This window comes from Engraulis encrasicolus, chromosome 13 (assembly GCF_034702125.1).
Source record: "Engraulis encrasicolus isolate BLACKSEA-1 chromosome 13, IST_EnEncr_1.0, whole genome shotgun sequence".
Taxonomy (NCBI): domain Eukaryota; kingdom Metazoa; phylum Chordata; class Actinopteri; order Clupeiformes; family Engraulidae; genus Engraulis; species Engraulis encrasicolus.
The window spans coordinates 17,500,981-17,525,366 of NC_085869.1; the positions used below are offsets into that span (position 1 = coordinate 17,500,981).

Here is a 24,386-nt window from a genome sequence, read left to right on the forward strand (position 1 = left end):
CGAGCACAGTTAAGTTATTTGCCAACTGAACTGCCAATTAAAAGTGTACTACAACATACTGAGCTGCCCACTGGAAGTGTACTGCATACTTCACACGTTAGGGACTTGACTTGAGGAACAACGAACGCGGTTCATTTGTCTTTTTTAAAATGCATAGCATTACCATCGTCAAACTGTACTTGAGACGCAACAATGTTATGCTCTGAAACCTTCTCTCGGCCAGCTGCGCGTTGTGGAGTCAGTTCCTCTCCACAGCATTGTGTGTGTGTGTGTGTGTGTGTGCTTACTGCCATTGTGCCTGACCACAACCACATAGTGAGGGGCCAGGTAGAGACTTCAGGGACCTTTGGCTTATACTTACAGTATCACACTTCTCTCTTTTCCTCTGCCTTCACCTCTGTCCTCCACGGCAGCAGGAGGAAGCCTAACTGTGGCACATTTAGGTTGTGTATGTGTACATGCCTCCATTTGCAATGAGCTCCTCCGACTAACACGGCTCTGACACTTGACCCTGTTATGACTCAGCTAGCACTGTGAGAAGAGCAACTCCACCGCTCGCTACACCGCTACACCAAATGTTCCCAGGACAGGGCAGGGCAGGACAGGACCGGGGCCCTCCCTCCCTGTCCTTCAAGTGCACAGGGACCACAGTACAGGGACCTCCGTGTCCTTTAGGCTTTTCCCCTGAAGAGACCCCCTCCTTGAGCGGATCGCCCCATTTTGTTGTTGTTGTTGTTGTTGTCCTGCATGTCCGACCTGAAAGAGGGCACTGTGTGTGCCGTGCCGTGCCGTGGGCGGGTTATACAGTAGGGAAGAGGCTTTGTGGGAGAAATCGAAACGGGACCCAGCACCAGGGCTCCATTTCAGGGCATCCATCCTCACTCTCCTCCTGATTGCTTTGGCACTTTTATTTTGACAGTGTGCGGTTGTGGGAACAGTGGTGGCATGGGGGGTAAAGTTGACTTCAGTGGAGCCGGCCGGGTGACTGCTTCCTCTTTTGGCGTCGCCAGAGCTCCAGACATGCTACACTAAAGTGGCAGAGGAAAAAAACAATTGTTACAGTACAGTAAGCATTTCAACATACAGTAACTTGGCAAGTTATAAGATGGTACATTCTGTAGCATGTTGCTGTATTAGGTAAGGATCCCATTAGGGTACAGCCATTTTTGTGTATAACTCTGTTAGGTAGGCCTACCATAGTACAGTCAGAGAGAGTAGAGAGAGAGAGGTTCCATTGGCCTATTGTTTCTGGGTTCTATTATTGCAAGGGGGAGGGGGGAGAAATCCCCCTTTAGGCAGACCTAGGCAGACCTAAGGACTGTTCTATTCAATGCTAGGAGTATTATGACACGCCTCTTTAGGCAGACCGGAACCTGGTCATGTTAGGTGCCCATAGCAACATATTACATTGGCATATCTCTATATACTTAAAGAATCTCTGGTACAGTCCTAGCCAAATATTTTGCCACTATCACTGTGAAAACTATGGGCCCTAAAAGCTATTTGGTGGTTGTCTAATCAGAACAGGACATTACTGTACGTTCATTTTATGCTGATGATAAACCTTGGATTCATGGTAGATGAATATTTTTGTCAGGTCATATGTAGACGACCACTCCTATCACCTCAACAAAAAATATACATATGGCATGATTTGTTTAACATGAAAATGGAATTAATCAATGATGCAAGATGTATCGATGTACATCTGATTACGACACTTCCTTTACTTTCACTCAGATTATGTGGCATTACCACTTGGCATAATATTTAAGTCTTTATTGTCATAAAGTATGTCTGGTTTGGTGTGTGGGTGCATACTGTATACGTATTCCCATTTCTCCCACAAAAACAGCACATAATGGCTATACCTGTTGTTTCTCTGATCTTGGGAATACGATGGCAACTGTCTCGAATAGTTCCAAACGGTGGCTCAGCACCTGGTTGTGGCGCGTGGGCCTTGTTGCGAGCCAAGGTGGCAGGGTCCATATTCTGGTGCTGTCCAGTCTTAGCGTAGGCCTTCTCCTCTGGGCTCATGTAGCCCAGGCCCTTCAGAGAGGACTCGGAGAGCAGGTGTACGGGCCCGTCCCCGGTGCACAGAGGCGAGTCCATGGGGGTCACAACGCAGCTGCTGCTCCCCGTGCTGCAGCCGGCGTCGATGGAGGAGCACTGCGAGCTCTGCAGAGAGTGGACGCCCTCGCTCTGCAGCGACGACATGCGCTTGGCCAAGTGGTACTCGTACAAGCGCGTGGCGTCCGCCTCGGCAGGTGCGGCCTTGCCCAGGTGGTGATACTGATGCTGCTGCTGCTGCTGCTGCTGCTGCTGTGGTGGCGGCGGCTGCTGCTGCTGCTGTTGCTGCTGCTCTGAAGAGAGGGTGGCGAGGGGTGGCTCAGTGGTGTAACCCTCTGTCGCTGGAGCGTGTGTGTACTTGCAGGGTGTACTAGAACCATTCTCGTCCGACTCGGGTCTCTGGTCCACCCTGGGTATGGCTCTCTGGTCGGCGTGACCGGCCTGCATAACACTGTTTTCATAAGTGAGCTCCGGAGGGGCATGATACGAAATAGGCATCCTGTCCATTTCAAATGGCAGTGCGTCACGTGCATTGAAGCTGTTGTATTTCCCGGCCAGTAGTGGGTCTAACGCATGTCCCTCAGCATCTGTCATGGCCATTGGCCTCAAATCATCATCATCGGGGCCGTCGTCGTCAGGTGCCTTGTTGTTGTTGTTGTTGAGCTCGTTGTCGAGCTTCCTGGGTCTTCCTGGGCAGGTGGTCATGACGACAGCGTCCATCATGTGCATCTGGCTGAAGTAGTCGGTGAGCGACTTGGTCTCCATGGCGTCTGGTTCCATCTCCATAACGTCTGAGTGGAGGACCTGCGAAGAGGGCTGGTGGTCTTGCTCCCGAGGCTGGGAGGAAGAGGAAGAGGAAGAGGAAGGGGCGGCCTGCACGGCTAACACAGCTCCGTCACCGTCACCGTCACCATCAGCCCCCGCACCCTGGCGAAAATCTGTCTTTTCCTCGGCAAGCGTCTGGTATCCCTCGGCAGTGGCTACAAACATTCGCAAGGAGCTCTCGGAGAGTTTCTGAGCAGCGGCCAGCTCAGAGTTCTCCGTCATTTCGGAGGAATTTGTTTCGTTTCCGGAATCGGAAGATGATTCGGGACTAAAGGCCCGCGATATTTCTACACCTGTGTGCCACAGAAAGACAGACATTTTATTAGCTGCATAACATATGAGGCTCGGTGGAGATATTTGAAAATGAGTTTTATTTGTACAAAATGAATGAGGATAATGACTTGAAATGCAATGACTTCCAATAAATGTGTTGATACATAAATAATAAAGTAGTGTTGCACCGATACCATTTTTTAGCCCCGATACCGATACCCGATACCTGATTGTGCAGTATCGGCCGATACCGATACCATACCGATACTACTCTGTTCGAAATTTATATACAGTATATATATGAAAAGTTATATGTTGGATGTAACATCATTGCTATTATGGCTTTGTCAGGCTGCTGCCTACTCCAGTAGAACTTTTTATACTTTTAAATACCTATGATATAAAATCACTAAGATCAAGGCTCCGTTTAACTGTCATACTAGCATCTGTAAATGGTATCGGTGCCCTATTTGTTGGTATCGGCCGATACCGATACCACCATTTTAGTGCAGTATCGGGGCCCCGGCCGATACTGGTATCGGTATCGGTGCAACACTATAATAAAGCAAACAAAAAAAAAGACCGAATGGAAATGAAACAACAACAACTCACAGTGAAATATGAGCCACATATCAATGAGTGAAATAAATAGTGGTCACACGAAAATAGAAATGAGGGAAAACAAAGGATCGTATTTAACATGAGCGTTAAAGGACACAATGAAACAAAGCGAAACAAATGAATGGCAAAAAAAAACCAAGTGAACGTGTGTGCCGTCAATGAATGAAAGTTACTATAGTGTAAGAACCTGAACTACTGTCCGACTGAGGGTGCGACTGTTCCTCAGACGCTGCAAGAGCCTCCAGGGCTTGCAGAGTGGACACCACGGCCTCGTCCAAGGCCTCCTCCGTCTCGCCCTCCTCACTCTGAGTGGGTATGGCATCGATGAGGGACACGGGGATGTCGTTGTTGTTGCGCCTGGCGGCTTGACCGGCCTGTCCATCTGCCATTGCCGCCGCCGCCATCACCAGCCCGCCTTGGTGCTCCTCCTCGTCTGAGCTGTCCCTGAAGCCGGGCGGGGGCGCGGCGATGGCCAGGTTCAGCGAGTGCAGCATGACGTCGCTGTCCTCCTCGTCGTTGCCCTCCGGCGGAGGCGGCAGCGAGGTGAGGTCGATGATGTCGTCGCTGGACTCGGAGAGCGAGAGGAAGGTGGACTTGTCGTCCGCCAGGTCTCCCGCCGTCATCATCGTCATCATCATGTCCTCTTCGCAGCTGATCTCGTCCTCGTCCTCGGCGTCGTCCGTGGTCTCCGCGTAGCAGAGGTCGTGCAGCAGCGGCTCCTCGATGCCCTCCACGTTGCCGAAGATCTTGGCGTCGCCGTAGACCGGATCCGGATACGAGGCGTACTGGAATCCGTCGCCATCGTCTAGCACGGGATCGAGGGTCTTGTAGTCGTCCACCACGTGGTGCACGTAGAGGGAGCGGTGCTTGTCGATCACCTCCGGAGCGTCGTCCATCAGCCGCTGGTAGCCCAGGTTCTGGGGGTTCACCCGGTCCAGCGGAGGGTCTCCGAAGATGAAGGACACCTTGGCACTCCTGGGGGAGTCCTGGGGCTTGGGACGGGGCACGCACAGGTAGGACTGCACGGCGTGGGTACCTCCTCTGCTGCCGTGCTCGTTGCGATCTCCCATATGCCCCGTCCCATAGGACGACTGCTGCTGCATCTCCGTGATGTAGAGGTTAGAGCCGTCACCGTCCCTTCTTCCATAGTTGTGGTGGTGGTCTGCGTCTTTGTTTGAGAGTTCCCTTGTGCATGCCCGGTGATTGTAGTCCTCGTAACCCCCATAAGGGGCGCTATAGTTCCAGTCAATGGCTTGGTAGGTATGCTTCCTGTTCATGTCATGCCCTGATAATAAAGAAACAAAATAAGACAGATTTAACATTTGGCCAAAACCCATTTGCCCAATTTGGACTAGATTTGAGGCTGGAAAATAATGCTAAATGGCAACACCTTTTGGCACATGCGGATATCACATGTTCAGGGAGCCTTAACCCATTGACGCCTAAAGCACCTGCAAAAAAGCGTGCTGAATGCCTGAGCCCTTTTTAAGAACAGCTGCCCTCAGCCTATAAAAACCTAAATATCTCAGCCTCTGAAGCACCTCAAGACATGCAATGACAAGCAACGCTAAGACCCTCATCTTTCATTAGATTGTGTTCATTCATCTCAAACAAACAAAGATTTTTTTAATGAAGTTGTTTCAAATCTCATGAGCCTGACTGTTGCGTAATGCAGCTCCAGGCGCCAGGGACAATGTTGCGCAACGCAACATCCAGCACCAATGGGTTAATCAGTAGATCTGTAACAATATCATTTTACTTCCCTAAGTATATAACATATTGTTTACATCATTCGGTTACTTCATTTGAGCTAATGGGCTACTTACCCCCTGTGTTGGCCATGTTAAAAATGGACCGGCGGGCGTCCACTAGTAGCCTATAGTAGCCAGCGGTCATGCACGCCAGATTCATGGCATCAGTGGACTCCATAAGCAGAGTGATGGGCTGCAAGAAATCAAAATGAAATTGTACGTAAGTAATATACTTATCATGACAAAACAGGGTTGAATTTATCGAAAGTGTAGTTGTTAGCCAGTTAGCAACTTGAGTAGTTGCCGATGGGAAATTGCATTGCAAACAACAAAGTAGTTAAGGTAATTAACAACTTTTGAGAAATGCACCCCAGCATTGCATGGACAAATGCCACATTGAATACATAACAAATAGAATAATTATTGTTACTGCAAAAAAATACCAAGGAACTGTTTGCTATTTATTGTCAGGGTCACTAGAGGAAAATAGGGGAGGGACATGCAAAAAATGACTGCTAGGTGTAGAAATTCTCTGATGACCCCAACAATAAATAACGGACAGTCCCTAAACAGACAATACCCTTAAGACAAGACCTGCAAATACAGTTCTTTACCTTAACGTCTAAGACATGTAGCTCCACCCTGACATTTTTCTCATCCTCTGTGTACATCTCGATGCGATTGACATGGCTGAAGTCAGCCAGCAGCGCTACCAGGTTGGTTTTGGTGTTAATGACGTGGCTGATGCCATATCTGGGGCCCACCAGTAGCGTCACCTCTGTAAGCTTCTCTCCCTGCTGGGAAAAATACAGAAAGACATAACTGTTATATCCTTTGGGGGGTCCTATCCTTTTCTTGGTTGAGAGAACACAATAAAGCCAAAGCGAAAGCCAAAGCGAAAGCCCATTGGGAAACTCCAACTCCCATTGTCATTGTGACACAGCACTCCACAGCACACAAGTGAACACTGCACACTGCACGCAACGAAATTGCATTTATGCCTCACCCGTGCAAGGGGGCAGCCCTCAGTGGCGCCCCATGGGGAGCAGTGCGGTGGGACGGTACCATGCTCAGGGTACCTCAGTCATGGAGGAGGATGGGGGAGAGCACTGGTTGATTCCTCCCCCCACCAACCTGGCGTGTCGGGAGTCGAACCGGCAACCTCTGGGATGCAAGTCTGACGCCCTAACCGCTCACCCATGACTGCTCAATGGCAGATTCATCACAATAATATATAAAACTTGTTTACTCACCAGTAAAACAGCTTTGAAAACACGTCCACCGTACAATCTCAATTCACTGAGATATTTCAGATAGTGCACCTTGGCCTGCAGGGCAGTCAGCTGAAAGACAATGTAAAGCGTGATTTTATCAAGGGAGATAAAAGTGATAGTTTCTTTAGTACCCACTAGGGGGCAGCCTTTGAACATGCTCTATCCCATTTGGCTGACTAACCACATCATAAGGCCTCGACTGCCAACAACAGACATACAGCATGAAATACAGCACGTGTCGGAAACCAATGTACCAGACTGCCTGGCAAATCGTTAGCCGTGCACTTGTCTATGTCATATATCCTTCAAGGTTACCTATCAAGGTTTTAGAACATTGCTCGTCGTCTGTAGATCAGATAAATGAGTGCACAAAACGTTTTGGCTCCTGGCTGTTCCATTTAGACAATCTACCAGAAAGGGAAGATGTGAAAAAAAACTGAGGGAGGGGAACATAACAGGAGGAGTAGCCTACCTTTTTGCCTGGAGGCACCAGGTTCTGGTTTGTTTTCAGGATGTGTGTGAGTGCCTTTTTGATGTTCTTCTCTTTCATGCTGGACAGTACAGCCGGGGGGAGGAAGAGAGCCAAGCCCCACTCTTTCCTGTGAGGCATAATCATCATCATAATATTTCTTACATTGCTGACATGTTTCCTATTTATCGCAGCAACAACGTTGCCTGGCACCCATGGCCGTAACTATCATTGAGGACACAGAGGTCATGTCCTCAGTATTTTTTTTCAGTAATGTAAAATGTATCTATGATGAAAATCGATACATGATCAAGAATGATAAATTCAGTCTGTATACGCCACCCCCATTTATCCTCAAGGCAGTGATTTATGAAAACAAACTTTGAGAGTTTGACTGAAGTGTTTTAATTGTAGGCTAAATGTATAGTATGCAGTACAGCATGCAGTATTTGTCCTCGGTGTTTGAAAATGTCTGGTGACGGCCTGCTGGCACCCCTTTCATGTGGGTGTTACTTTGTTTGAAAACACAGTGGCTGGATTATCTCTGGCATTTGCAGAGTAGCGCGCCGCATAGACAAACATTTGGCAGTGGCGAACTGTGAAGGATAGTGTTGCGATAATCTACCACTGATAATCTGCGCCGAGAGCTGTCAGAGTGTTGTGGAAGTGTGTGTGAAGGGTATGGGGAGGTAAAATACTTAATATGCTTTGTGTGTGAAGGGTATGATAGGTGAAATAACAGGTGAAGCTAAAATACATCATATGCTGTCTTTCTGAAGGGTATGGGAGGTAAAATGCAAAATATACTGTCGTGTGTGAAGGATACGGGAGGTAAAATACATAATATCCTGTGTGTGTGTGAAGGGTAGGGGAGGTAAAATCCAAAATTTGGTGTGTGTGTGTGTGTGTGTGTGTGTGTGTGTGTGTGTGTGTGTGTGTGTGTGTGTGTGTGTGTGTGTGTGTGTGTGTGTGTGTGTGTGTGTGTGTGTGTGTGTGTGTGTGTGTGTGTGTGTGTGTGTGTGAAGGGTATGGGAGGTAAAATACATAATATGCTGTGTGTGAAGGGTACGGGAGGTAAAATACATAATATGCTGTGTGTGTGTGTGTGTGTGTGTGTGTGTGTGTGTGTGTGTGTGTGTGTGTGTGTGTGTGTGTGTGTGTGTGTGTGTGTGTGTGTGTGTGTGTGTGTGTGTGTGTGTGTGTGTGTGTGTGTGAAGGGTACGGGAGGTAAAATACAAAATATGCTGTGTGTGTGAAGGGTAGGGGAGGTAAAATGTGCACTTTTTTGTTGTTGGTGATGGGGCACATAGTATTATCACCAGGCCTTGCTCTTGCTCATGGTTAAACTCACTCGATGTACTTGAGGGAGACCTTCTGGGTCTGCTTGGTGTTCACAGTCAGGATGTACATCTGCAGAGCGGCCAGGCGAAGGGCAGTGTCATATTTCAGTTCCGAGCCGAAGCGTTCCAGAATCACATCATTACAGCTCTAGAGGGCGGAGGAGGGATGTGGGGGGTGGGGGGTTGGTTGGGAGGGTGGAGAGAGGAAACAGGTTGAGATGAAGTCACAGCACAGGCACTGACATTCATGCCCCACGGTGACGACCCCCCCTCTGCACAAGCGTGCTACTACAGTATGTCGCCTGGTGTGCAAGTGATGTGAGCTAGCGCACCACCACCAGCTATTGTGCTAATGACAAACAGGAGGTAGACGGCTTTGTTGCACAACCATTGCACAACACAACCATTCACCTTCAGTTGCCTTGAGGGCCAAGGCTTTTCGTATGGCCCAATGCAGGGGCGTCGTACAGGGGGGTAAGGTGTGACTGAGTCACCAGGGCCCCATGTACTGTATATACAGTCCGATTTATGTAGATGTATGGCGAGGGGGGGGGGGGGGTCCATTGGAGCTGATTGTACTGTACATAGGGCCTAGAATTTGCTGCTACGCCCCTGGCCCAATGTGTCATGTTGGTTGCACACCGTGGCATAATACTGCAGCTATTTCTGGCTTTGAGGTAAAAAAAAAAGAAAAAAAGAAAACGCTTTGCTGAGTAAAAGCACTGACCTGGACGTAGAGGTATTCAAATGCCACAGCGTCTCTCCTCAGTAGCTCCACAGGGTCCTTGGGGACAAAAGTCAGGCGGAAAAAGCACTTCATCTTATGTGCCCCTGGCCTCTGTGTCACCTGTGGGGACAGACAACAACACGGGGGGATTAGATTAATCATGTTAGTAGTGACATCCAGCATATGAACAGTTACTGAACTGCTTGTATTAACACCTACTTTCCTGAAGACAAACAATCTGCCATGAAGCACATTGTCACCCAACACACTGTCTATACCAACATATAATATTTTATATGTGAGGGATGAGTCTAAAATGATTGAAAATTCTAATCTACAAAATGGCTCTGCAACAGAGTGGGTTTCAGTATAGGCCTACAGGTCTCTGGTCTCATTCAGGTGCTTTTCTGTTGCTGTGAGAAAATAAAGCAGAAGAACAGAGTTGAGCTGAGGTGCAAAACGCACACCAGAAAAGGAGGTGCTGGCAACCAGTGAAACACTTGCAAGAGGAGAGAAATGCCGCACACTCCTGAGTTGCAAGTTTTTAACGTGACAAGGTTTCGGCCCGTCTGCCTTCCTCAGGTGACCTGAGTTGTCACATTAAAAACTTGTTTAAAGGGACACTGTGCAGGAAATGGTCAAAAAAGGTACTGCAACTATGGTGCTCATTGAAACTGGGCTACCTATTGCCAAATTTGTTGTTTGCATGAAAGTTTACTAAGTAATAAACAAATATTTTCTAGTATGGTCCAAGCACAGTCATTTTTGCAGCTAAAAATGGCTATTTTTGGAAATTCAAAATGGCGGACCATGGAGAAGATCCCCCTTTTCATGTATGACAAGTGCAATTTTTCCAGGCATAATGAATACTTAGTTTGATGCTGGTGGTAAGTATTCATGAAAAAGGTAACATTAGTGAATGGGCAGCATGAATTCTGGAAATAAACAACTAAAAATCTCACACAGTGTCCCTATCTCAGGAGCGTGCGGCAGTTCTCTCCTCCAGCAAGAAGAAGACAAGAGTGGCAGTTCTGGACAGGTTTGGGCTCTAATGGAGCTACAACACAGTACGTGCAGCCATGCTCACCTGAGTTAGCATCTTCTGCTAGTGCACAAGAGTGATATTGCTATGCACTGCACGTATATGCATATTCTATATACACCCATATGGATATGGAGAATAAAGTGATTGGAAATTGTAATGTGCAATATGGCACTGCAACAGGTTGTGTTTCGTTAGGTGTAGATGGTTTCATTCGCTAAAAACTTGGTCTGGGGTCAGATAGAGGTAGGGTTGCCAACTGTATAGGGGGGAAAAGGGGGTACAGATTCCATTTCCTGCATTTTAACCAAATTGTGTCCTGTTTTAGCTTAATACAGAATCATAGTTTTGTTTCTAAGGACGGGGCAGTTCCCCTTATTTGCCAGTATAGCACAGTACATTCCTGTCTACTGTATGTTTATACTGTTGATATGGCTGTAACTAAACTAATGTAAACTTGAATATAATGGAACTAGACGGGGGGCAACTTGGCTCAGTGGTCTAAGGGGCTATAGGCCACCCGCCACATACCCTGGGTCCGAGTCCAACCCAAGGTCATTTTAAGAGCCTCTTACCACCCCCCCTCCCCGCTCTCATTTCCTGTCGTACTCTCCCACTGTACTATTCCAAAAGAAAGGCATAAAAGGCTAAAATGTTCACCTGAGTTAGCATCTCCTGTTCGTGCAGCAGGGTGAGCTTGCTGCAGGACCCCCCTTCCCGGTGTTCCAGCACCAGGGAGAAGTGCTCAGTGGTCTTAATGGACAGCTTCTCTTGCAGGGTTAGGATGACATCCTGCCATACGCACATGATCCATTATTAACAAGAGCCCACAGAGAAAGGCAGCGAGCGCAGACAAGAGACAGACAGACAGAGAGAGAGAGAGTGGAAGACAGAGAACAACATGGACTGGAGCAAGATTAGCTATTAATGGTGTCTGTTGATGGAGGGGTTGGGTCTGGTTAGCTTTCTGTGGGTGGTCAGAAATATGCAATAGGTAACACAATGACGTAAATACATTTACATTAATGTTGTGCTGTTCGTAATTATACATTTTTAAAGTACTTCAATGTTATTATGTTATGTTATGTTATTACATAGTATACTGGTAGTAGGCCTACTTATATAGGACTTCTGTGTTACAATGTTACGTAATATTATTATGTGTATGAATTTGTTTGCATAATTTTGTGTAATGTAGAAAAGTACTGTTAAAAAAAGTGTGAAGAAGCGTTGTTAGGTAGGCCCTATACTCATTTGTCTTGAGAAAGGGCACACTGAAAATGATCTTTTTGAATGATGCGGTGATACCTTGATGGAAGTGTTGCAGTCAAATTTGAACGATTTGGTCTGTCCATTTTCAAGGTATACTTTCAGAACATTTGGCATGAAGAGTAAAGAATTATCCTTCACCGATTCCTGGGGAGAGACAGGAAAAAACAGGAATATGTATGGTGAATTTAGGTGAATTTGGGCCACTATGAGCCATTCACTTATATGCAAAAAAGTGGCCCAATTTACCAGAATTCACTATAATATCATAAGCTTAGTCTGACATGCAATTCAAATGCTGTGCTAGAGTTTTACAACATTGTTCACTGGCAGACCAAAAATACAACGAGGTTTGAAATGCGGTGCAGAGCCACCATTATTCTGCTACACTAAAAACCTTGAGGCATTATTATTTTGACCATTATGACCACACACACACACACACACACACACACACACACACACACACACACACACACACACACACACACACACACACACACACACACACACACACACACACATGCGCGCACACACATGCATGCACACACACATACACACACACACACACACACACACACACACACACACACACACACACACACACACACACACACACACACACACACACACACACACACACACACACACACACACACACACAAAATGAATAGTGATGGACATGTAATTCAGAGCAGCAGTCATTTGTTATTACTTACGGGGACCTGCCCATTTATGATGACCTCCTCCGCGAAGCGCACTTTCACCGGATTGGACTTGAGCTTGGCCTTTTTGGCTGCACTAATGAATGCAGACTTGGGAGACTGAAAGAGTTGTGAGAAAAAAAGAGTTACTATGTTTGCTAATGGCCACCCCAATGCATAAACTCCCACCTTCCCTTTGTGTGCCTCCCACAGGAGCTAATTATGCTACGTGGTTTAGCATCATTAAGAGCTGAATGCAGTCATAGCACGCCAACAATGGCTCTAATTCTGCTTATCATTTGTCTGTCTGTCAAAGTGGGACGCAGACAGTGGCGTGCACAAAAGCTGAGGATTTTGTTTAGAACTGATGTAACACTTTTAAGCACCTTGTTCTGTTATGAAAAACAGTAATTCTAAATGCAAAATGCATTCAACAGTCACACCATTAGTGAATAAGTAAACCTAGCACATTCGATTTGGATGAAACCATTGCAATTATCCGATGATAAAAACAATGTGAATAATTGCGAATAATTGCAATTTCACGCAAAAATGGTTCATCTCTTCAGTTTTACAGCCATAAGCATGTACAGCAACCTGTGTTGTTTTTATTTAAGGTTTTGTAAACATCATGCACAAGGGTGACATCCCAGACTCTACAGTATTTCTACTCTCAGTCAGAGAGAGCAAAATACACATTTTCTTATTCTTCTTTCTTATTCTTCTTTCTCACAAATGAAGTGCATTTTCACTGGACATGGCAGAAATGGGATTTGAACAGGTGGAGAGATTGGAGACACTTACTGGGTATGGCTGGACCACAGTCAACACAATAGACTCTTTGCAGCTTCTGTAAAAGCACAAAAGGATTCATGTCAGAATTAGATAGAACTCATAGTTAATAATATGGTCAGAGAGAATTGAACATTAGGAATCTAATATTGAAAAGGGAAAAGATCTGGTGCCACACGGATGTCTTTTTAGTTATTTCTTATTTATTTACAGGACATTAGACGAACGTTTTGGAAAAGCTGCTGAGTCCTTAGGGACACTGATGAAGATGCTTTGTTGAAATGTTAGTTTTTTTCCCTTTTCACTAATGTCGGGTCCTATGCTGGTTGCACCGGATTGTCACTAGTAGTGTGGGGTATGCGTTTCCCTTGTTCTATGAGGACTATACTGCCCTACAAAGGCAATGTGCAGTATGTACACGTTTTGACATCATTGACTTTAGACTGAAAATGGTGTTCATTACGGCTCCTTTATCTTGTCACAAAGCCTTATGGTCCAAATGTGTCCCGTTTCAGAGATATTGCTATGTCAAATTTGCGGTAACTACAATATCCAGCCTAACACCAAGGCTTTGAATGCATTTTTCAATGTAGGCAGTTACTGCACTTTGCCTTTGTAGGGCAGTATAATATCTTTGATATGGTATTTGGGACGTTCTATTAGAACTAAGAAAATCTAAGTTTTCCCTCTCATGCAGTAACATACACGTTCTATTTAAAACCAGTGAAACATGGGATTTCAGACATAATGCTCAGCTCAGATTAACATACAAAAGCATACACTCGTAAAAAAAATATGCTGATATACTGTCAAGACGGTGCGAAAACACACAGACCCTTTTTGTGTTGCAAAACATTGCAATATTTATACAATCAAGCATTAGGAAATGACTAAATAGATGTGTCTCTCTATAGGACAGGCACTGTACTGTATTTTTGATTAATGGCTCATAGAAGACAGCCCCTGTGATGGATAAACTAATAAACAATATGGAGTAGCAGTAGCAGTGTTGTGGCTCTGGATTAAAAAATGTGAGAGATCATCACTCCTGCAGTCAAACTACTTTCATGCCCGAATACATTCAGGGTCAAGACAGTCATGATTGCAGCTATTTATGAGGTTGAAAGATTCACTTCAGTCTGTTATCTAAGGTTACCTAAGGCCTCACTCTAAACAGTACTACTTTACCTTTGACAACTTTAGAAAACTTTGGTAACACTTCCAAATAAGGGGCCATAATTAACAGCAAAGTAGCTATAACCTAATACTTAAGTAAGGGTTAATAATCATTATTGAACGCCTTACTTTCGTATTTAAGTAAGTGTTCATTTTGGTCCTTAGTTAAGTATGACCTAATAGCTACTTAACTATTAACTGTGCCCTTATTAGTTAAATAATAATATGCTATTAACTTGTAACACAAGGTAATAGTTATCTAATAGTTACGTAACTGCTTACTAGTGTTCAACATATGCATTAATAACAATAAATATGTGTCTAATGTGGCGTTAAGTAATGATTATTAACCCTTACTTAAGTATTAGGTTATAGCTACTTTACTGTTAATTATGGCCCCTTATTTGGAGGTGTTACCAAAACTTTGAACCCAACTGAAGGACATGAACCTGGAATACCTTAGTGGCAAATCTCCTGACAGTACAGTATAGGGAACAATTTGAATGCCTGTTAATTTTCAGATGAGAAGATGGTGAAATAAGTATTTCCTTCAGCTTACTGAGGTAGTATAACTTTGCAGAGAATCTTCTCATATACATAGGCCCAGGGTGCGATTTGTCAGAAAACCAGATTTTAAGCAATATCAATGGACTGACATTAAACTGTGATTAAAATCATGTCGAAAAAGTGGCGATATAAAAACCAGAATGGGAGACAATTCCTTCCATCCCCCCTACAAATCGCACCCTGCATAGGCCTATTATGTGCATGTTATTTAGGTTCAGAGTCAGACCGCAATAGTGGAATTCGAAGGTCTGATTGACAACAGCTGTGGTAAGTGGGAGCTTAGTGGTGAGTGTGCGTGTTACTGTGGGCTACCTGACTAGGTCGATGACCCTCTCTCTCGGTGCCGTGCCGACTGGCTCATCATTTATCATGACGATCTCGTCCCCAGGGATAAGCCTGCCCTCTGAAGGACCCCCTGCACATCAAGCACAGTTACAGACATATGGAGGATTATACGGAGGCCTCACATTGATCATTTACACTGACAATCACTGACATGTATTATTAAATTCCCTTATTAAAAGTAGAGCAGTATCAAATAGTACAAAGTAGTTTGGTCATATTTGATCATTACATGAGTGTGTTACTTTCTTAACTGTACTTTTTAACTTGAACTTTTAACTTTACTGAGTTTTTAATATTGTGTTTACATGAGTCAGTGTAATCTGAAAAAACAATTAATACATTTATGGCATGATGGCATTATAGCATTTACAACATTCTGGCATGTTGTCTTTCAGGTGTGCCAGCTGCTATTTTTTACCTGGGGTAACGGAGCGGACCACAACAGGCTTCTCACTTCCAGCCACGAAGCCAAAGCCCAGCACGGGATCCCGTCTCATCTCCACCTTCCTGGGCGCGGGGGGGCTGACCTTCTCGATGTCCAGACGGACCTCCTCCAACGAGCTGCTCTGGGAAATGTAGCTGGAAAAGAGGAGAGAGGAGTCTGTCTGAGCAACACGCCACGCCAGTCCAGTCAGCAGGGGCAACTGGCAAGTGTCAATTAACATTTCTATCTTTGTTCTTTCCAATTACAGACTGTTCTACTTCTCTTGCGTGCTCACACACTGGCAGCAACCCCTACCCCCACCCCCCAACACACGCACGCACGCACGCACGCACACACGCACACCCACACGCACATACACACACACACACACAGTCAGTCTTGTTGCAAAGTCAACCCGATTTTGTTCAGATTTAATTAAAACATAAATGTATCATGTCCTCACAGCCACTGTATCTTTTGTCAGAACACCAGCAGCACTGTACATGACAAACATGTGCTATAGCCATCCTCGTGCCGTAAACAAAGACTACGTGTAGCTGAACATTTTGTTTGCAATAACATGGCTTTTTTCTGAGCTACCTATGACAGCCACAGAAAGTTCCTTCAACTTCAACTTTCAACTTTACTGTCTCCAAAAGGGGCAAATACGTCTGCATCAAGACAGCATAAGCACATATGAACAACAACAGATAACACATCAGGACAAACATAAAGAGCAATTGGTCAATAAAATGATAAAAATGACCATAAATAGGGTTATAGAATAAAATAATATAAAAACATCATAAATAAAATGAAATGAGAAAACCATAAAATGCCATTAACAACACCAGGGATCAGGTCAAGTAATCAGCGTGGATATGAATTTAACAAGAAAATGGCACCGGGGACAAATGAAAGCCTATATCTGTTGGATTTGACAGAGGGGAACCTGAAGCATGAACCAGAAGGAAGTAGCTGGAATTCAGAGTGGAGAGGGTGGGCAATGGCACTGATGAGAAAATAGATTCATCCTTCCTCAGTGTGGCTCCTTGCTGGTGCTTGTGCCATTTCTCTGCCACCTTCCCTCTCCCTTCCAGTGGCCTTCATTGTTCCTTTTTGCTCATCTCAACCGTGGCACGTCTTCTCCCCACCATGCGATGCCCACATTGTTGGCTAATTAAAGCCGTGGGCAGGGTAGGCAGTGTGCAATTCACCATCACTTCTGACACATGCTCTCCTCTCCATGGAGGAGAGCTGCAATTAATCTTTCAAGGCATTCTGTGGGAGAGGGTTGGTTGGTTACTGCAGATCACAGGGGGGAAGTTAAATCTACCGTCTCCTAACAGCTGCACGCCATCACCGTGGCGGTAAAAGCGCTTCCATCAAATCACATGGTCCCTGTTTGTTTTTCTTTTTAAAAATTAGAAGCCTGAAATATGTTTTTATATGATGTTATGGGTTTTTACTGGCACATCCTGTCTCAACATTTTTTGATGGGGTTGAAACTGAGCTCTTTTAACCTCTTAATGCACACCATCTGAGGCACGCTTTAATAGTCATTGAAATGTTAATTACCATGGTACTACTCTACTATGACATAACACAGGGCCTTTAGTAATGCACTACGACTTGGTCATTACCATTCTGGTAACAACAAATGTATAACAGTGTGTTTTAACGGGTTAAAAGCACCCTTGTTTTATTTCCTGCCCTCCCGTGTTACGTGTTAATAGCTGTGCTAACATGACAAAACTCACCAGATTGAACATCACGGAAAGCATATGGACGTCTTCATCCAGAAAGCGTGCTGACGGGGCCGCTGCCTCATCCTCAGAGATGGACGGCCACCTGCTAAACATGGCCGGCCTCCCAAAGCAAAATGACAGCCAAGGGGGCTAATGGCTCCTAATCATTACCATCATCGGTCTTTAATGAAGCCCCCCCACTACTCACTCACATGGGCCTCTTTTCTTTAAGGCCACACTTGATCCACATACATACAATGTGCCCCCTACCTACTACACTAAATGAAGTCAAGCATGTAACCTACTTCACAATTTGATCTTTGGGCATTTAGATTAAGTTGCACTACTAACTACTGTAAATGTACTATATCATACACAGTAGTATTTGATACAAATTAAACAAATTTAAAAAAAGATCCATGCAGCTGGTTGCATTATTGAGATGGTCCCATGTTCCACTTATTATAGTGTATCATCAACCATCTTTACTATAATCAGGTTTATATTGTGGGAAAATGAACTGTAGGCTACTGTAGATGTTGTCCAAATGAGTGAATTGGAGTATCAAACAAGCGTAGCTCTCTGCTGTTTTTCACATTGATTTGAACTCACAGGAAAGTGGGCAGATCACATGATGCTTTAACACACATCAATCAATATGTCAGCCAAGCACAATCAGCTTTTGACATGGACATTGTATCACATCAAACGCACCAATTGACACCTGACTCCAGTCTGTGTGTGTGCGTCCGTGTGTGTGTGTAGGTACAGTGTATCTATCTAGTTTCTAGCCACGTGGTCAGATCTAGTGAAGCAGGCAAGAGGGTATAGAGATGACTACAAAGTGCTGCCGGCTGAAGGTTGCTGGTCAGAGAGTGGCGTATACAGTAGCTTGAGGGTTTAGGTCATATCCTGCCATGCAAGTGGTCCCGAGCTAATGAACGATTAGATAACCGTTTTTTTCCGTGGGCCTGCACAAGGACGGGCTGCCGTCATTAGAACTGTCGATTATTGCTATTCCACCCGGTCACACGCGTCTCTTCACACAAATGGAAAAAAAAGCTACAAATGTCTTTCAACTTTCAAGGCATTGCTTTATACGCCATGGCTAAGGGCTTTTCGGGCATGACTACGTCTATTCTCACTAGTGTAAGAATCAGGTTTATTCAGGCGGATGGTGTTCAGTTATTTGATCTCTTTTTACAGTGAGGCTTTTCCTGTACAACACAATGCTGTCTAAATACACAAATATTGATTGGCGACATAATCCTCGAAGTGGCGTGTGTATGTAAATGATAGCGGCATTAAGTATCCCCCTCTCATAATATCATCTATCCTCCTCCATCCTCCACTCTCCTGCCGCCAGGGCCAGTTCTAGGCATAGGCAGACAAGGCGGTCGCCTAGGGCACCAAATGTCTTGGGGGCGCCAAATCCCACAGAGGTAAAATATTAAGCGAAATAAATTAAACTTTACATTGACAATGATTATTCATGGGCACTCATATAGTACGTACATAGGTAGGTAGGTAGCCTACTAGATCAGCTGTGCTCAGTCAGATTATGACAGATGCCAGTGTCTAAATGCACAAAAAGGAATGAGGGGAGTGCTCGCCTAGGGCACCAGATTAAGTAGACACCGGCCCTGTCTGCCGCCCCCATTCTCTTCACCACCTCCTGATTGCTGATCCTGATGAAGTTGACTGCTTGGTATGCCATCAATGTCTCGCTACCACCAGCTCATGCTAAAAAAACACGACTTTCAAGGGAGATAGTGATAGTGTACGACGGAAATGAATGCCTCGCCTTGGGCAGTTAAACTTGAATGCATGGTGTTGATGTACTATACTGTAATCTGTGCATGGCATCCCTTTTATCTCAACCTCTGTCTCTCAGTACTATATAAGGCTTTTAAAAAAAAACAACTTTGTTTTACTTTATTCATGATAGTACAGTGCAGATGATGACAGGAAAAGAGTTGGGAGGGAGAGACGGGGAAGGGTTGGCAAAGAACCCGGGCCATCGAACCCAGGTCGGCCACATAACAAACGTGTGCCCTACCATATGCGTCACGGTTGCGCTTATAAGGCATATTTAAAGCTGCCGGCACATGTAGTCCCACTAGTTTGCTTGACTACATTTGTCATTTAGCCTCTGTCAGTCAGTCAGTCAGTCAGTCTGTCTGTCTGTCTCCTCTCCTTCTATCTATCTATCTATCTATCTATCTATCTATCTATCTATCTATCTATCTATCTATCTATCTATCTATCTATCTATCTATCTATCTATCTATCTATCTATCTATCTATCTATCTATCTATCTATCTCACGTGCGCACACACACACATGCACACACACCTCCTAAAATGTCCTGTAATATTGTAGACATTACTATGCATATATGCCTAACCCTGCCAAAGACCTGTCTTATGGCACACACCGTCATTAAATATTGACATGACTTTAAAGATTAAAATTCCCAACCCCAAGTGCACGGCACCCACTCATGCATTCCAAAGCACGAGGAGCGTCACTACTAGAATGGAACCGCTCCATCTGATGTACAGCAGACAGACATGTGCTGAGTTTCCTCAGTCCCAACAGATGGATCACACGTGGCTTCTGTGTACTGTATACGAGTCTCTGCATCCCTGGCTGTGCATTTGGGAAATGCTGCGTTTAGCTCTTATGTAAGCTGCTGCTGGCTGCTACTGTTGTCGGTCGCCGAGGCCACAACCCATGCATGCGCACTAAGTAACGTCCCAGTCTTCCACCCAGCAGCAGCGTCAGTAATTCAAATGTATCCATCCTTCTCCTCCTGCAAAGAGCCTGGCATCATCACCAAGGCAGACACTTGTGTGACTGGACTGAACTGCAGCAAGATTCGCCATAGCAACAACAAAAACAATGATTTGGAATCAGAGGAGGGACGGGGAGGAAAACAAACATGCAAGAGAGAACACAGGCAGGCAGGCAGGCAAGGCAAGGCACTGGATATGCCTCAACAGCGGCAACAGCACAGCCTGGACGTATTTTTAGAATCGCAGGCAGCAAAGCGAATGCCACAAACGCATGACTGCCGGAGGGGGGAAACAAGGAGACAAAAGTCTTATCCTCCTCGCACACACAGCGGCGACAACAATCCCCACATCACGAGCTGCCTCGAGGCGCAACTTGTTACACTGGGAGCCCTCATTAGCATCTGCTGAAAGTACTGCATTTGGAAGGCGAGAGAGAAAAACGCTCGTCACTTTACCTGCACCGATGCCCAGAGCAGAGAGAGGCGCCCTCCTCTCCTAGCGCTGGATCACATGCGGCCACCACCACTGCATCTCCTCATCACATCCCCTCACACCTAAAGCAGCTGCAGCATTTGTAAAGAAACTCTCGGCTCTCTGGGAGATCAAAGCCTCCACTTCTCGCCATGCCACTGGATTGTCTGAGTGTCTTATTTTTTTGGAGCAGCACTCTGGCTATACCTCTCTGCTCCTCCTAGGAGCTTTTTGGCAGTGAGGGTGAGAGACCGCTCGACAGAGAGGCGAGAGAGCACAGGCTGCCTGACTCTGAGCATAGTGAGGTGTACTGTAGGGCAGTGGGGGTGGAGGGGTTAGAGAGGGGGAGAGAGAGGAAAGGGCAAGGAGAGGGAGAGAATCAGTATGCTGCTGAATGCACAGATGGGGAAGGTGTGTGTGTGTGTGTGTGTGTGTGTGTGTGTGTGTGTGTGTGTGTGTGTGTGTGTGTGTGTGTGTGTGTGTGTGTGTGTGTGTGTGTGTGTGTGTGTGTGTGTGTGTGTGTGTGGCGGGGGTGGAGAGGAGAGGGGGGGGTATGGTTAGAGGAAACGGGAGCTGGGTATAACGTGTCTGAGATAATCACAGCTTGTGTGTTGGGGGGAAAGAGGATGCCTCCGAAACATCTGCATGGGAAGCGCCTACCCTAGTGTTTCTCAAAAAGGGCGGTACAGCCCCCCAGGGGGGGCGTTGGGGAGCTTTAGGGGGGCGTGAGAAGGAGAGGGGACAGTACTTACAGTTGCCAATGGGGGGGCATTAGTCCATTTAATTTTTTAATACTAAGAGGGGTGTTGTCAGGCTTATGATGAGGTCAAGGGGGCATTGAGAGGCTTGTGATAAGGCCAAGGGGGCGTTTGTTGAAAAAAGGTTGGGAACCACAGTGGCCTACTCACTTGCTGTAACAGTCTCTCCCGTCTCTACTGGTTGCCATGTCCCAGCCATTGGGGGGAGCTTGGGAAGGACTCCAGCTGCCAGACGGGGGTGGCCAGCCTGAAGCCTTGGTCCTGTGGCTGCTGGAAAACACAAGAGGAACAAGACACATCCCAATCAATTAAAGATATTTTTGGGGTCTTTTTTTTACTCTATTTATGATAGTACAGTGAAGATGGTGCCAGGAAGCGAGTGGGAGAGAGAGACGGGGAAGGGTCGGCAAAGGACCCGGGCCGGGAATTGAACCCGGGTCGGCCGCATGGCAGACAAGTGCCTCGCCGTTAGGCCACGGCAGGGTCATTCCCATCAATTAATGGTCCAATGTGCCTTGTTTCCAAACTGTATGCTGCCCATTCACAAATTTAATCTTTTTCATGACATTGTCCCAAGGAAATAAACAAGTATGTACTGGTCTGAACATAGTAGATTTTGCAGCCAAAAGTGTCTATGTATGGTGCTTTGAAAATAAATAATAGGCCACACATTTTAAAAGATTTTCAAATTCTGGATTTACATGTAGAGGTTCCACCTATTATTCATGTGTAAAAACTGTACATTTCTAATGAATACTTATAAATTGATGATGGTGGTAGTAAATGCTGTATTCATGGAAACGATTAAATCTGTGAATGGGCAGCAGACATCCTGGAAATAAACTGCAGAAAAATAGACAAAGTGGACCCTTAAAGCATAAGGATACATATTGACAACCGGAAAGATTCCATAGGAGCTGTTTTGTATGTGTGTGTGGATTTGATGTCATTTGAGTACTGTGAGAGACTTTAATCTCTCACTACAAAGTGAATTAATTTTACAATCCTGACATGGCAGCATAATTACCATGCTTCACGTTTGTGTTCTCTGCCCCATGAAATTGGTTTTATTTCCAGTTATCAGCAGACTCCCCAGAAGGCTTGTGTCATTCTGAGACTCTTCAATCATGACGATGTCAAGTGAAGTTCAAAGACGCACACACACACACACACACACACACACACACACACACACACACACACACACACACACACACACACACACACACACACACACACACACACACACACAAAACTTTGGACACACATTGTGTAACATTGTTTCTTTGGCCATCCCATCGTACTAAGAAAGCAAAAATATCTACTGATGTCTCTGGCACAAAGGCTCCCGTTACTGATGTCATGATTTAAAAGAAAATCAGTAACGGTAGGGACACATTGCAGGCGAAGCGAGCGAGGCGAAGAGAGGCGAAATTCACTGATAGCTCAACCATCAGGTCGTCGCGGCGAATCAAATGGAATGGAACCGTTATGTTGTTGATTTGATTGGGCCGCCGCAGGCGAATTCTCTCCTCATTTGCATAACATTAAACTTTGTTGAATAATTTTGCTTCGCTTCGCTCCTGTTCGCTTTCTTTCGCCTCTCTCATAGGAATGAATGGCGAAGTTGGCTTCGCTTGGCCAAATTCGCGTCTATGTGTCCCTACCGTAACAGGACCAAGAACGCTGCGACAGCTTTTAAAGTGGTGGTGCAGCATTTTTTCTTGATTCTTTACTTTACTTAAAAATCTTACTGCTGCTGCACTCCACTCATTTGTTTGCAGTTGAAGTTAAGAGAGCTTCATTTAGGGAGTCCAAAAATGGGTATGCGAATGCATCACTGCATCCCCCTTTCCGGCACCTATGAACAGGATCCTTGATGTCATGGACCTTTTTTGTTTTCTTAGTGCACTTAGTCCAGCACCTATTAAAATGGATGTTCTACATCCACTGTACTAGCCAAAAAACTAAACGGTGAAAACATAGGCATTGGCCTACATTCTGCGCTCTGATATGTTGTAGATATCACATTATCATATGCAATATTATATCAGCTGTGCTGAGGCAACAATGCTATGCTAATGTAAAACATATTCTCCCATTGTAAGCACAATGTGCTTTTTTATGCCTTTTTTATGCCTCCGAATCTACTTACACCAACTAAAGAAATCAATGAAACATGCATAAGGCACAACATAGTAAAACAGATAAAGTGACTAGGGTTTTTCATTTTTCCAGCTTTTCTTTGTGGATGTAGGCTACACATATATATATTTCACAAGTTACCTCAGTACACAGCACTTAACTGTGCCTATAGTGTTTCCACTAAGATCCATACGAGCCTGTTCTGTAGGCCTGCATGGGGTATACATTGTGAGTGAAGCGCCTCAGGTCCTCTGCACTTATCCCACTGTTGCCACATGACCCACTTGCCTTTAGTACGCATGAGTTGCCTCAATAAAATTCAAAAGAAAGACAAAAACAACTAAAATAAAGCCAGTTTTGAATAGATGCAAACATGCATTAGTGATGACTGACCACATAACCTAATTCCATATCTCATTTGGACACAAGAATAACTGAACAGGATGCAGCAATAGACAAAAAGGGACCACAGCACCAAAGTCATTATTTATCTCTTTTCAGTCAATTGTGGGAACACTGCGAATTTGCCCGCAAGTGACGCAAAGAGGGCGACTCGAGCGGAAGAGAGAACTTAAAGTTCAGTTGTGTTAATGAGCTACGGTGCAGTTTGGTGGCCTGATAATCCAGACTATAACGTGAAAAAAAAGTTTATGATTGAGAGCGAGGGTCCGAGGCACTCTCAAGTGAAGTTAAAAGTCCTCTATGTCCACGAGAAAATAAAGGACTTCTAACTTTTAACTCTGACCTAGCCAGGCCATGCCCTCCTAGTGACGTAACACCTTCGGAGTTGCTTCTA

At 45.3% G+C, this 24,386-nt stretch overlaps 1 protein-coding gene across 1 annotated transcript in view; it reads right to left on the bottom strand.

The window, feature by feature from the left end:
- Positions 1–580: 580 nt before the first annotated feature.
- The window catches only part of frmpd4 (FERM and PDZ domain containing 4), a 36,630-nt gene continuing 12,824 nt past the window's right edge, over positions 581–24,386 (bottom strand). The window contains exons 2-18 of the mRNA XM_063212856.1: positions 21,596–21,715; positions 15,664–15,824; positions 15,213–15,315; positions 13,170–13,215; positions 12,381–12,485; positions 11,701–11,808; positions 11,053–11,184; positions 9,351–9,470; positions 8,635–8,771; positions 7,287–7,413; positions 6,794–6,883; positions 6,155–6,337; positions 5,616–5,733; positions 3,977–5,074; positions 2,442–3,188; positions 1,872–2,309; positions 581–1,028 (exon numbers count right to left, since the gene is read on the bottom strand). Coding sequence (XP_063068926.1) covers positions 1,024–1,028; positions 1,872–2,309; positions 2,442–3,188; positions 3,977–5,074; positions 5,616–5,733; positions 6,155–6,337; positions 6,794–6,883; positions 7,287–7,413; positions 8,635–8,771; positions 9,351–9,470; positions 11,053–11,184; positions 11,701–11,808; positions 12,381–12,485; positions 13,170–13,215; positions 15,213–15,315; positions 15,664–15,824; positions 21,596–21,715 — 3,838 coding nt within the window. The 3' untranslated portion in view covers positions 581–1,023. The remainder of the gene's footprint in view (positions 1,029–1,871; positions 2,310–2,441; positions 3,189–3,976; positions 5,075–5,615; positions 5,734–6,154; positions 6,338–6,793; positions 6,884–7,286; positions 7,414–8,634; positions 8,772–9,350; positions 9,471–11,052; positions 11,185–11,700; positions 11,809–12,380; positions 12,486–13,169; positions 13,216–15,212; positions 15,316–15,663; positions 15,825–21,595; positions 21,716–24,386) is intronic.